General features: G+C 42.5%; 1 protein-coding gene across 2 annotated transcripts in view; it reads right to left on the bottom strand.

Annotated features, from left to right (window-relative positions):
- Positions 1-9,098: 9,098 nt before the first annotated feature.
- The window catches only part of musk (muscle, skeletal, receptor tyrosine kinase), a 70,336-nt gene continuing 63,898 nt past the window's right edge, over positions 9,099-15,536 (bottom strand). For both annotated transcript variants that reach the window (XM_036976617.1, XM_036976618.1), the window contains exons 16-18: positions 13,828-13,976; positions 12,941-13,137; positions 9,099-10,595 (exon numbers count right to left, since the gene is read on the bottom strand). In XM_036976617.1, the coding sequence (XP_036832512.1) occupies positions 9,996-10,595; positions 12,941-13,137; positions 13,828-13,976 (946 nt within the window). In that variant the 3' untranslated portion in view covers positions 9,099-9,995. The remainder of the gene's footprint in view (positions 10,596-12,940; positions 13,138-13,827; positions 13,977-15,536) is intronic.

Below are 15,536 nucleotides of genomic sequence, written 5' to 3'. Positions count from 1 at the left end.
ACATATTGACTGATCCTGGTTCAGAATACACAGGGTTTCTCCCTCCCCATATTGACTGATCCTGGTCCAGAATACACAGGGTTTCTCCCTCATATTGACTGATCCTGGTTCAGAATATACGGGGGTTCTCCCTCATATTGATTGATCCTGGTCCAGAATACACAGGGTTTCTCACTCCCCATATTGACTGATCCTGGTTCAGAATACACAGGGTTTCTCCCTCCCCATATTGACTGATACCTGATCCTGGTCCAGAATACACAGGGTTTCTCCCTCCACATATTGACTGATCCTGGTTCAGAATACACAGGGTTTCTCCCTCCCCATATTGACTGATCCTGGTCCAGAATACACAGGGTTTCTCCCTCCTCATATTGACTGATCCTGGTCCAGAATACACAGCGTTTCTCCCTCCCCATATTGACTGATCCTGGTCCAGAATACACAGGGTTTCTCCCTCCCCATATTGACTGATCCTGGTCCAGAATACACAGGGTTTCTCCCTCATATTGACTGATCCTGGTCCAGAATACACAGGGTTTCTCCCTCCCCATATTGACTGATTCTGGTCCAGAATACACAGGGTTTCTCCCTCCACATATTGACTGATCCTGGTTCTGAATACACAGGGTTTCTCCCTCCCCATATTGACTGATCCTGGTCCAGAATACACAGGGTTTCTCCCTCCCCATATTGACTGATCCTGGTCCAGAATACACAGGGTTTCTCCCTCATATTGACTGATCCTGGTTCAGAATATACGGGGGCTCTCCCTCATATTGATTGATCCTGGTCCAGAATACACAGGGTTTCTCCCTCCCAATATTGACTGATCCTGGTTCAGAATACACAGGGTTTCTCCTTCCTCATATTGACTGATCCTGGTCCAGAATACACAGGGTTTCTCCCCCATATTGACTGATTATTGTTCAGAATACACAGGGTTTCTCCCCCATATTGACTGATCCTGGTCCAGAATACACAAAACTGTGTTGATCCGTGACCAGGTCATACTGCTGTGAGAACTGCTATCTGTCCCAGGATCCTGCCAGATTCCGTATAGGGGGAGAGACGCGAAAGCCCAGCTAGTCTAGCTGGCTCGGCGATCTCAAAATGAGGCCGCTATTGAACCTTTCCAACGTTGCAGGAGGTACGTTTACTTTGCTTTTTTCCAGGACAATGTGGACCGCGCTGATTTTCAATGTTGCAACTGCTTGCTTATGGAGGACTACAGGAGTGAAGTGGCTAGTCTTAGCAAGTAGGTAGCAAACCTTCACATGCTACTGGAGAACCGACGCCCGCCAACTTTTTTTTTTCTTCCTCCCCAGTAGCCAGACGCTGCTCTGGTCTGGAGGAAGTTTAGGCGCCGTGTTGGCTCTCCACAGCCGACTGGCCGGTCCTCGGCAGGGTTCCATCCCCGAAGGGGTTTCCCCCTTTCCTGGAGAATGGAGCTGATCTCGACCAGCCATGGAGATACGTCACTCGCAGCGGATGTCGGAGAAGGCGTCCCCTGGCAATGGGGTCTCCATGGAGATGTTGAGCCCGGAACTGGCACAGACCAGAAACAGCTTTGCCTCCCTGGATCCAGAGGTTCCGGTGCCTTCTTCCTTGGTGGCTTCCCAATGAAGATTGGATCCGGAGGTACCTGTGTCTTCGTCCTCAGCTCTGTCTCCCTCTCCGGTGGCTTCTACCTCGGTTCAGATCCTCGGAGCTCCCACCCTCACCAGACCGTGAGGCTGCCTGAGAGACCGGCCCATTCAACATCACCAGCTGTCATCATAGGCAGCTCTATGGTGAGAAACATCTGCCTCACCTAAAGACCATTTTTGTGGGAAGCTGCTATAGACCACCAAGTGCTAACAGTCAGTATCTGGATAATATGTGTGAAATGCTTGATAATGTTTAATTATTTAAGCCTACTAGAGAGTGTGTGCCCTCAGGCCTGGAGGGAAGCTAAAGTCATTCCACTACCCAAGAAGAGTAAAGCCACCTTTACTGGCTCAAATAGCCGACCAATCAGCCTGTTACCAACCCTTAGTAAAACTCTGGAAAAAATTGTGTTTGACCAGATACAATGATATTTTACAGTAAACAAATAGACAACAACATTTCAGCATGCTTATAGGGAAGGACACTCAACAAGCACAGCACTTTCACAAATTACTGATGATTGGCTGAGAGAAATTGATGACAAAATGATTGTGGGGTCTGTCTTGTTTGACTTCCGTGCAGCTTTTGGCATTATTGATCATAGTCTGCTGCTGGAAAAACATATGTGTTATGGCTTTACACCCCCTGCTATAATGCTGATAAAGAGTTACATGTCTAACAGAACATAGAAGGTGTTCTTCAACTTCTTAAGGTATAAGGGGCAGCATTTTCACTTTTGGTTAAATAGCGTGCCCAATTTCAACTTCCTGCTACTCATGCCAAGAATATAAGATACGCATATTATTAGTAGATTTGGATAGGAAACACTTTGAAGTTTGTTTGAATCATGTCTGTGAGTATAACATAACTTATGTAGCAGGCAAAACCGTTCAGAATTATTCTGTTCACTGAGGTCTCATTGGGAAACAATATTTCTTAGGAACTTGTTTTCAGTTCCTACCGCTTCCACTGGATGTCACCAGTCTTTGGAATTTGGTTGAGGTTATTAATTTGTGCAATGAAGAAGTAAGGCCATCTAGGAACTGCGTAACACTGTTGAGAGTTGCGCAAGACTTGAAAAGTAGCTTGGTTTGTTGTCTTCCTGTATTGAACACAGATAGACCTGTCTTCAACGTTATTAACAGTTAAAAATACCTAAAGTTGTATTACAAAAGTAGTTTGAAATGTTTTGGCAAAGTTTACAGGCAACTTTTGAAATATTTTGTAGTGACGTTGCGCAATATGGAAGCTGTTTTTTTCTGGATCAAACGCATCAAATAAATTGACATTTTGGATATATATGGACGGAATTAATCGAACAAATGGACCAATTGTGATGTTTATGGGACATATTGGAGTGCCAACAGAAGAAGCTCGTCAAAGGTAAGGCATGTTCTATATTTTATTTCTGCGTTTTGTGTAGCGCCTGCAGGGTTGAAATATGCTACCCTCTTTGTTTACTGTTGTGCTATCATCAGATAATAGCTTCTTGTGCTTTCGCTGAAAATCCTTTTTAAAATCTGACATGTTGGCTGGATTCACAACGAGTGTAGCTTTAATTTAGTATCTTACATGTGTGATTTAATGAAAGTTAGATTTTTATATAATTTTATTTGAATTTACCGCTCTGCATTTTCCCTGGCTTTTGGCCAAGTGGAACGCAAGCGTCCCCCATACCATAAGAAGTTAATGGAAGCCTCTCAAACATAATCCAGTTAGAATCAGGAAATCCCCAGGGCAGCTGTCTAGGTCCCTTGCTTTTTCAATTTTTACTAACGACATGCCACTGACTTTGAGTAAAGCCAGAGTGTCTGTATGCAGACTCAACACTATACATGTCAGCTACTACAGTGACTAAAATGACTGCAACACTCAACAAAGAAATGCAGTTAGTTTCAGAGTGGGTGGCGAGGAATAAGTTAGCCCTAAATATTTCCAAAACTAAAATCATTGTATTTGGAACAAAACACTCACTAAACCTCAACTAAATCTTGTAATAAATAATGTGGAAATTGAGCAAGTTGGTATGACTAAGCTGCTTGGAGTAACCCTAGATTGTAAACTGTCATGGTGAAAACATATTGATGCAGTAGTAGCTAAGATGGGGATAAGTCTGTCTCTCTATAATAAAGCTATGCTCTGCCTTCTTATCAACACTATCAACAAGGCAGGTCCTACAGGCCCTAGTTTTGTCGCACCTGGACTACTGTTCAGTCATGTGGTCAGGTGCCACAAAAAAGGACAAATTGCAATTGATTCAGAACAGGGCATAATGGCTGGCCCTTGGATGTACACAGAGAGCTAATATTAATAATATGCATGTCTCTCCTGGCTGAAAGTGGAAGAGATTGACCTAATCACTACTTTTATTTATGAGAGGTATTGACGTGTTGAATGCACCGAGCTGTCTGTCTAAACTACTGGCACACAGCTCAGACACCCATACATACCCCACAAGACTTTCCACAAGAGGTCTCTTCACAGTCCCCAAGTCCAGAGCAGACTATGGGAGGCACACAGTACTACATAGAGCCATGACTACATGGAACTCTATTCCACATCAAGTAACTCATGCAAGCATTAAAATTAGATTTAAAAAAACTGATTAAAAAACACCTTATGGAACAGCAGGGACTGTGAAGCAACACAAACCTTGGCACACACACACACACACACAATAACATATGCACTATACATACACATGGATTTAGTACTGTAGGTATGTGGTAGTGGTGGAGTAGAGGCCTGAGGGCAAACAGTGTCTTGTGAAACATGTGAATGTATTGTAATGTTTTAAAATAGTATAAACTGCCTTAATTTTCTGGACCCCAGGAAGAGCAACTGCTGCTTTGGCAGGAAATAATGGGGATCCATAATACATACAAAATACAAATACAGTGAAGCATGGTGGTGGAAGCATCATAATGTGGGGATGTTTTTCAGCTGCAGGGATTGTGAAACTAGTCAGGATTGAGGGAAAGATGAATGGAGCAAAGTACAGAGAGATCCTTGAGGAAATCTTCTCCGGAGCATGCAGGATTTCAGACTGGGGCAACAACCCTAAGCACACAGCCAAGACGACGCAGGAGTGGCTTCGGGACAAGTCTCTGAATGTTCTTGAGTGGCCCAGCCAGAGCCTGGACTTGAACCTGATCGAACATCTCTGGAGAGACCTGAAAATAGCTGTGCAGATACGCTCCCCATTCAACCTGACAGAGCTTGACAGGATCTGAAGAGAAGAATGGGAGTAACTCTCCAAATACACGTGTGCCAAGCTTGTAGCTTTATACCCAAGAAGACTTGAGGCTATAATCGACACCAAAGGTGCTTCAACAAAGTACTGAGTAAAGGGTCTGAATATTTATGTAAATGTGATTATTTCATTTATTTTTATTTTTACATTTGCTAAAATATTTTAAAAAATGTTTTTGCTTTGTCATTATGGGGTATATACGTTGATTGATGAAGGGGAAAAACAATTTTAGAATAAGTCTGTAACGTTAAAAAAAAATTGGAAAAGGCAAGGGATCGGAATACCTTCCGAAAGCATTGTGGTTGGAACAAATAAATCTCAAATTTGGACTCAGACCAAAGGACAAATTTCCATCGCTTGCGTTTCTTGGCCCAAGCAAGTCTCTTCTTATTGGTGTCCTTAAGTTGTGGTTTCTTTGCAGCAATTCGACCTCTGAACAGTTGATGTGGAAATGTGTCTGTTACTTGAACTCTGTGAAGCATTTATTTGGGCTGAAATTTGAGGCTGGTAACTCTAATGAACTTATCCTCAACAGCAGAGGTAATTCAGGGTCTTCCTTTCCTGTGGCGGTCCTCATGAGTGCCAGTTTCATCATAGCGCTTGATGGTTTTTACGACTGCACTTGAAGAAACTATCAAAGTTCTTGAAATGTTCCCGATTGACTGACCTTCATGTCTTAAAGTAATGATGGACGTTCGTTTCTCTTTGCTTATTTGAGCTGTTTTTGCCATAATATGGACTTGGTCTTTTACCAAATAGAGCTATCTTCTGTATACCACCCCTACCTTGTCACAACACAACTGATTGGCTCAAACGCATTAAGAAGGAAAGGTATTCCACAAATTAACTTTTCACAAGGCACACCTGTTAATTGAAATGCATTCCAGGTGATGACCTCATGAAGCTGGTTGAGAGAATGCCAAGCGTGTGTAACAAAGCTGTCATCAAGGCAAAGGATGGCTACTTTGAAGAATATCAAATATATATTAATTTGTTTAACACTTGTTTCGGTTACTACATGATTCCATATGTGTTATTTCATAGTTTTGATGTCTTCGCTATTATTCTACAATGTAGAGAATAGTAAAAAGAAAAAGGAACAACTTGAATCAGTTGGTGTCCAAACTTGACTGGTAGAATTTTTTCAAAGTTAATCAACAAGGAAAGGAAATGTTTTAACAGGTCAATCAGAGTTTGTGGGTGTATACCCCTCTTGTCTATATAACACCCTGCACTGCTCTGGTTTCCTCATTCTAAGAACTACCTCTTACATGAGTCTTACAAGAGATCTGGTGGGATGTCTCCCTGAACTCCTTCAGAGAACCGGGGTTACACACCATAACCCAAAGTTCTCTTTCAGTCCACCCGGTTCGACACCTCACTATGGGACACTTGTAAAACACACTGATTGCCTGTGAAGACACGTGACTGATGTTTCCAGGCAAAACACAGAGAAAGTGGCGAAAAGCCGTGGCTCTCTCTATGGTGAGGGCTGCTCGACAGGCTACGGAGTCCAGAGACAATCCCCTAATCATTTTCTGCTGGGTTGGTAAGAGCAAGCCTTTGGCACAACTTATCCTGAAGCCTAGAGCAAGCAGGTGCGACAACAGCTGGGCTGTGTGCTCCGTTGCCTGAGCCAAAATGTCCAGATCAACCAGTCATCGATGTACGTCAGGACTCTTAAGCCTCTCTCCTGTAGGGGGGCTAGGGGGGCTTCGGCACACTTGGTGAATGTCCGTGGGTCAAGGGGCAGACCGAATGGTAAGGTGAGATATTCGTAGGCTATGCCCCTGAAGGGAAACATTAGATATCTCCTGCAGGATAAACTTCTTAAGCTTTACTGTGGTGAACCACGTGTTCCAATCTGACAGCATGCAATGCTTTGGCATTTGAAATGTGTAGACTCTCAGATGCTTGTTGAGGTGTTGTAAATCCAGAATGGAGTGTACCCCAGGAGCCAGGGAAGCAGAACCAGAAAGCTTTATTTACCAGGGTGGCGGTATTATTAAAGTAGAGCCAACAGGGATGCTAGATAATTAGCCTGAGTGATGATAGCCAGCTAGTCGAGCCGTAGCATGAGAAACCAAGTGCAGACGTGGTGTGTAAACCAAGTAACTCGAGGTTAAAGGTGTTTGAATGGTGGGGTAACGTGCTGAAGAAACAGCACTGCCAAACAAACCGGATGGAGGTTTAGCCAAGAGGTTGCTAACTACACCAGTGGCACCGTTAGTCCACTAACTAGTCAAGACACTTGGAAGTTCAGCTAGCTAACAAGCGGTGGGAACGGTGGGAACCGACAGAGAGCGGTGGGAACAGTGGGAACCGACGGAGAGCTAGAAACTCCAGTAAATGATTCCTCATGGTTGAGCATGTTGCCTTTTTCTTCACTTTCTGAATCCAGTTTATTTGCAAACTGTTAAAATCATTAGAGGAACATTTATGTTGGTTTGTCTGGTGGAGGTGGTGAATCCTGTGTGTTGGTTTGGTAAAGAGTTCTATTGTGTCCACGTTGTCTATGTTCACTTCAGAGAAAGAGCACATGCTGGAACAATTATGTGCCCTAGACTTTCTTTATGGACCAAAGGTTTATTGAACGGAGGGTGATTGTGGTGAAACAGTGCCATCTATCATACAAGACCTGTAACAAACATGTTGACCGATACAACAATTATGATTTACTAGGGAATCAAATTACACCTCATTCCCTATTCAGTGCGACTATGTAGGGAATCAAATTACACCTCATTCCCTATTCAGTGCACTATGTAGGGAATCAAATTACACCTCATTCCCTATTCAGTGCACTATGTAGGGAATCAAATTACACCTCATTCCCTATTCAGTGCACTATATAGGGAATCAAATTACACCTCATCCCTATTCAGTGCACTATGTAGGGAATCAAATTACACCTCATTCTCTATTCAGTGCACTATGTAGGGAATCAAATTACACCTCATTCCCTATTCAGTGCACTATGTAGGGAATCAAATTACACCTCATCCCTATTCAGTGCACTATATAGGGAATCAAATTACACCTCATTCCCTATTCAGTGCACTATGTAGGGAATCAAATTACACCTCATCCCTATTCAGTGCACTATGTAGGAAATCAAATTACACCTCATTCCCTATTCAGTGCACTATGTAGGGAATCAAATTACACCTCATTCCCTATTCAGTGCACTATGTAGGAAATCAAATTACACCTCATTCCCTATTCAGTGCACTATGTAGGGAATCAAATTACACCTCATTCCCTATTCAGTGCACTATGTAGGGAATCAAATTACACCTCATTCCCTATTCAGTGCACTATGTAGGGAATCAAATTACACCTCATTCCCTATTCAGTGCACTATGTAGGGAATCAAATTACACCTCATTCCCTATTCAGTGCACTATGTAGGGAATCAAATTACACCTCATCCCTATTCAGTGCACTATATAGGGAATCAAATTACACCTCATTCCCTATTCAGTGCACTATGTAGGGAATCAAATTATATCCCATTCCCTATTCAGTGCACTACGTAGGGAATAACGTGCCATTTGGGACACAGTCTCAGAAATAAGGGTTCTTTATACTGCTAGTAAAGGGTTGATGTGTCTACACTACATGGGCTTATGGATCATTGTTTATGTGAGATGAGCAAAAACGGTTCTATTGAAACAATCGTTATCGAACCACACATTTTAAAAAGGTCACAAGGGGTTTAAAACATTTTAGTTAATTGATCATATAAATCAATGTTGTGCTGATGATCACACACGTTTAATGTAACTTAAAATAATAATTGACACTCTTCACAAACCAATATCCAACTCAACACCACAACCAACACAACACCCAACAAATCTCCAGAAATTCACATAAGAATTCAAACAGCTTATTAGAAGACATTTGTTGCAATGCATTTCAAACTGACCGTTGTTAACCTAGAATGACCACTACCCAGTCATCACAGAAAGTTGTGCTCAAGTCTATAAGAATCATTCTATCTAAATGTGTCGATAAAGTATACAAGATTAAAAAAGGATCAATAGTACAACATAATGAGAATGCCCAAAAGTGGAATAGCTATTTGTCTAAAAATAAGCTAAACCTACAATATATATATATATATATATATATATATATATATATATATATATATATATATATATATATATATATATATATATAAAAATAAATATCGCTGCTGGAATATGCTGAGCCTATTTGATGGCATATTGTCAGTATGTTTAAATGATGTACTGAATGAATTGACTGTACTAGTTATGTACTGAATGAATTGACTGTACTAGTTATGTACTGAATGAATTGACTCTACTAGTGAAGTACTGAATGAATTGACTGTACTATCTGTACATTAGCTCTCTAACGTCTGTAATCTGCCTCTAATGATACCCTTCTAGTCAGCTTTGAGCTCACAGATGTGGCAGCTGAATGGATGCATATTCCCATGGCTTACTTCACAGTAGAAACATTCACGTTTATATAGAGTATGGGCAATGAGTTACATGTGGATTAACACGGTCTCTGTTCAGCTGCAGCTCTGTTTCTTGGACTTTATCAGGTGATTGTTTCTAAAATATTGTTTCCAGGCATGGGAGACGTGAAGCAGTGAATCCGTTTGAAACAGAAGTGAACCAGTTTGAAGCAGTGAATCAGTTTGAAACAGAAGTGAACCCGTTTGAAGCAGTGAATCAGTTTGAAACAGAAGTGAACCAGTGAAGCAGATGTCAGTTTGAGGGAAAGCAGTGGAGGATTAACAGCTCGTAATCACGACTTCCTCTCCGATATCAGCCTCTCCTAAATATCCAGTTGTCTTGGCACTATACTTAGTTCATGTCATTTCATCAGTCTGCTGCCCCTGTCCTGACCAACAACATTCATTTATACTATCGCTGGTCTTCTTCACCATGAATCAGTGGATATGAACAATGATGCTCCCTGTCCTGACCAACATTATTTGAGTCTGAGACGAGACAGGATCCAGAGATTTTAGCTCTGGGGAGGGACAGGATCTATTAAAATCACTAATGACTGTACATTTGAGTAAATGCCTGGCAGCTTGCCGTATCAATCAATTGGCTACGGCCCCGGGCATAGGGCACAGGGCAGGGTGGGGGGAAAAGGGAGATAGGTTAGGCAAGGCAGGCAAGGTTGGCAGGGTGGATAGAGTGGGCCTTAACTCTGGCGTCGGCATGGCCGGTCTCAGCGTCTGCTCGTGAATCCGTTCCAGGATACGATGGATACTACTGAAGCTGGGTCTGTCTGTGGGGTGTCCGCTCCAACACAGTCTCATCAGATTGAACAGTTCTACAGGACAGTTCTCAGGGCAGGCCAAGATGTGGCCGTCTCTAACGTAGTAGATGACCTCTTCATGGGCCATGCCGTAGTAAGGCTGCATGCCGTGGGAGAAGATCTCCCAGAGAAGGACCCCGTAGGCCCACACGTCCGACTCCGTGGTGTAACGGTTGTAGAAGATGGACTCCGGGGGCATCCAGCGGATGGGGATAGCATCGTTCTCATTGGCCTTGTAGTAGTCAGCAGAGTAGATGTTTCTGGATAAACCGAAGTCGGCGATCTTAACCACCATCTCTTCTCCTACGAGGCAGTTCCGGGTGGCCAGGTCGCGGTGGACGAACTTCCGTTCCGATAGGTATGCCATGCCCGCCGCAACCTGGCGAAGAGAATGGGAAACCAATAGTTAGCTTGGTAGCATTAGCCGTCATGAAAATATACAACTGTTCATGCCCAGCTAGTGTTGGCTTGATGGCTTGATGTCTCTTGTTTTCATGTGGGAAATCCTAAAAGTTTCCTGTTTTAGTAATAACTGTTTTTGTTGGTAATCTAGTATAAGCATCACAGCTAAGTTTCACATGTTTTTATACGGAAAATGCTAACAGTTCCCTACAATTAGCCTAATACTCTCTGTTAGCATGGCAGCTAAGTGTGTCATGTTTTCTATGGGAAATGCTAACAGTTCCCTACAATTAGCCTAATACTCTCTGTTAGCATGGCAGCTAAGTGTGTCATGTTTTCTATGGGAAATGCTAACAGTTCCCTACAATTAGCCTAATACTCTCTGTTAGCATGGCAGCTAAGTGTGTCATGTTTTCTATGGGAAATGCTAACAGTTCCCTACAATTAGCCTAATACTCTCTGTTAGCATGGCAGCTAAGTGTGTCATGTTTTCTATGGGAAATGCTAACAGTTCCCTACAATTAGCCTAATACTCTCTGTTAGCATGGCAGCTAAGTGTGTCATGTTTTCTATGGGAAATGCTAACAGTTCCCTACAATTAGCCTAATACTCTCTGTTAGCATGGCAGCTAAGTGTGTCATGTTTTCTATGGGAAATGCTAACAGTTCCCTACAATTAGCCTAATACTCTCTGTTAGCATGGCAGCTAAGTGTGTCATGTTTTCTATGGGAAATGCTAACAATATTAACATTTCTACTGTCTGTATTGTAATGTTGAATTAAATAAAAAATGTAATACTTTCAGTACCAGTCAAAAGTTTGGACACACCTACTCATTAAAGGGTTTTTCTTTTCTTTTTCTATTTTCTACATTGTAGAATAACAGTGAAGACATCAGCACTATGAAATAACACATGTGGTAACCCGAAAAAGTGATTAACAAATCAAAATACATTTTATATTTGAGATTTTTCAAAGTAGCCACCCTTTGCCTTGATGACAGCTTTGCACACTCTTGGCATTCTCTCAACCAACTTCATGAGGTAGTCACCTGGAATGCATTTCAATTAACAGGTGTGCCTTGTGAAAAGTTCATTTGTGGAATATTTTTCCTTCTTAATGCGTTTTGTGACAAGGTAGAGGTGGTATACAGAAGATAGCCCAATTTGGTAAAAGACCAAGTCCATATTATGGCAAGAACAGCTCAAATAAGCAAAGAGAAACGACAATCCATCATTATCACATGAAGTTTGAAGTGCAGTCGCAAAAACCATCAAGCGCTATGATGAAACTGGCTGTCATGAGGACTGTCACAGGAAAGGAAGACCCAGAGTTACCTCTGCTGTAGAGGATAGGTTCATTAGAGTTACCTGGCTGTCATGAGGACCGCCACAGGAAAGGAAGACCCAGAGTTACCTCTGCAGCAGAGGATAAGTTCATTAGAGTTACCTGGCTGTCATGAGGACTGTCACAGGAAAGGAAGACCCAGAGTTACCTCTGCTGCAGAAGATAAGTTCATTAGAGTTAACTACACCTCAGATTGCAGCCCAAATTCGAGTTCAAGTAACAGACACATCTCAACATCAACGGTTCAGAAGAGACTGTGTGAATCAGAACTTCATGGTTGAATTGCTGCAAAGAAACCACTACTAAAGGACACCAATAAGAAGAAGAGACTTGATTAGGCCAAGAAACACGAACAATGGACATTAGACTGGTGGAAATCTATCCTTTGGTCTGATGACTCTAAATTTGAGATTTTTGGTTCCAACCACCGTGTCTTTGTGAGACGCAGAGTAGGTGAACAGATGATCTCAGCATGTGTGGTTCCAACTATGAAGCATGGAGGAGGAGGTGTGATTGCACTTTGCTAGTGACACTGTCAGTTTTTTATTTAGAATTCAAGGCAGACTTAACCATCAGATGACCTGGCCTCCACAATCACCCGACCTCAAAACAATTGAGCTGGTTTAGGATGAGTTAAACTGCAGAGTGAAGTAAAAGCAGCCAACAAGTGCTCAGCATATGTGGGAACTCCTTCAAGACTGTTGGAATAGCATTCCAGGTTAAGCTGGTTGAGAGAATGCCAAGAGTTTGCAAAGCTGTCATCAAGGCAAAGGATGGCTACTTAGAATCCAAAATCTAAAATATATTTTGATTTGTTTAAAACTTTTTTTTTACTACATGATTTCATATGTTATTTCATAGTTGTGATGTCTTCACTATTACAATGTAGAAAATTTTATAGTAGTGAAAAACCCTTGAATGAGTAGGTGTGTCCAAACTTTTGACTGGTATGGTGTTTATTAACGTTTTGTTGCACCTGCTTGGATATGAACAGCTGTTCTTCGCAGCACAGTGGCCCCAACTCCAGTTCGGAGGAGAAGCTGCGTCCTGATAGGCTGGCCTGGCTCAGGCTGTGTTGCTGGGTGGGACTTCGGCGGCGCAGGTACTCGTTCAGGTCTCCGTAAGACATGTACTCAAACATCAGACACATGGGCTTCCCCACCGCACACACACCTGGAGGAGAGGACACGAACACACATACGCCAGTGTTGCCTCATAGCATACAAACCAAATACTTTGTGACCTCTGTCCTTTCTGATGTAAACATAGTGTGTTACCATAATAACTACAGTGTCACTGCAACTATGGAATTAATCTGGTGACACTGGTTTCTGGGGACCGGCATGACATGCATGACTTGTCCCTATCCTACAGCGCACACAAAGTGTCACCCCCAACCTAACTCACCTAATATCCTAACCATGTTGGGGTGGTCAAACTAACTAACTCACCTAGTATCCTGACTATGTTGGGGTGGTCAAACTAACTAACTCACCTAGTAGCCTGACTATGTTGGGGTGGTCAAACTAACTCACCTAGTATTCTGACAATGTTGGGGTGGTCAAACTAACTCACCTAGTATCCTGACAATGTTGGGATAGTTAAACTAACTAACTCACCTAGTACCCTGACCATTTTTGGGTGATCAAACTAACTCACCTAGCAGCCTGACAATGTTGGGGTGGTCAAACTAACTCACCTAGTATCCTGACAATGTTGGGATGGTTAAACTAACTAACTCACCTAGTACCCTGACCATGTTTGGGTGATCAAACTAACTCACCTAGCAGCCTGACAATGTTGGGGTGGTCAAACTAACTCACCTAGTATCCTGACAATGTTGGGATGGTCAAACTAACTCACCTAGCAGCCTGACGATGTTGGGGTGGTCAAACTCAGCCATGAGAGCGGCTTCTCTCTGAAAGTCGTTCTGCATGTCAGCAGATGCTTCTTCCTTCAGCATCTTAACTGCTACCATGGTGAAGGGCTTAATGGGCTGGAGACCTGGGGCTCTGAAGAACAACACAATAATAACAGATATACAAAGTAATCACCTCATATAGACCCTGAACCTAATCCATCACTGCTATGTGGTGAAGGACTCCTGAACCTAATCCATCACTGCTACGTGGTGAAGGACTCCTGAACCTAATCCATCACGGCTACGTGGTGAAGGACTCCTAAACCTAATCCATCACTGCTATGTGGTGAAGGACTCCTGAACCTAATCCATCACTGCTATGTGGTGAAGGACTCGTGATGGGTCTGGCATACTGAACCACCTACATGCTGACCTATCATCCATCCTATCATCCAACACAAAGATTCTTTGATGTCCTTCCAGACTCCCTCCGTCTACCCAAGGACGCCAGAGGACAAAAATCAGTTAACCACCTAACTGAGGAACTCAATTTAACCTTGCGCAATACCCTAGATGCAGTTGCACCCCTAAAAACTAAAAGCATTTCTCATAAGAAACTAGCTCCCTGGTATACAGAAAATACCCGAGCTCTGAAGCAAGCTTCCAGAAAATTGGAACGGAAATGGCGCCACACCAAACTGGAAGTCTTCCGACTAGCTTGGAAAGACAGTACCGTGCAGAATCGAAGAGCACTTACTGTTGCTCGATCATCCTATTTTTCCAACTTAATTGAGGAAAATAAGAAAAATCCGAAATTCCTTTTTGATACTGTCGCAAATCTAACTAAAAAGCAGCATTCCCCAAGAGAGGATGGCTTTCACTTCAGCAGTAATAAATTCATGAACTTCTTTGAGGAAAAGATCATGATTATTAGAATGCAAATTACGGACTCCTCTTTAAATCTGCGTATTCCTTTAAAGCTCAGTTGTCCTGAGTCTGCACAACTCTGCCAGGTCCTAGGCTCAAGAGAGACACTCAAGTGTTTTAGTACTATATCTCTTGACACAATGATGAAAATAATCATGGCCTCTAAACCTTCAAGCTGCATACTGGACCCTATTCCAACTAAACTACTGAAAGAGCTGCTTCCTGTGCTTGGCCCTCCTATGTTGAACATAATAAACGGCTCTCTATCCACCGGATGTGTACCAAACTCACTAAAAGTGGCAGTAATAAAGCCTCTCTTGAAAAAGCCAAACCTTGACCCAGAAAATATAAAAAACTAATCGGCCTATATCGAATCTTCCATTCCTCTCAAAATTTTTAGAAAAGGCTGTTGCGCAGCAACTCACTGCCTTCCTGAAGACAAACAATATATACGAAATGCTTCAGTCTGGTTTTAGACCCCATCATAGCACTGAGACTGCACTTGTGAAGGTGGTAAATGACCTTTTAACGGCATCAGACTGAGGCTCTGCATCAGTCCTCGTGCTCCTAGACCTTAGTGCTGCTTTTGATACCATCGAACACCACATTCTTTTGGAGAGGTTGGAAACCCAAATTGATCTACACGGACAAGTTCTGGCCTGGTTTAGATCTTATCTTTCGGGAAAGATATCAGTTTGTCTCTGAATGGTTTGTCCTCTGACAAATCAACTGTAAATTTCGGTGTTCCTCAAGGTTCCGTTTTAGGACCACTATTGTTTTCACT

Source organism: Oncorhynchus mykiss, chromosome 5 (assembly GCF_013265735.2).
Source record: "Oncorhynchus mykiss isolate Arlee chromosome 5, USDA_OmykA_1.1, whole genome shotgun sequence".
Classification (NCBI taxonomy): domain Eukaryota; kingdom Metazoa; phylum Chordata; class Actinopteri; order Salmoniformes; family Salmonidae; genus Oncorhynchus; species Oncorhynchus mykiss.
This window is presented reverse-complemented; position numbering and strand designations above follow the sequence as displayed.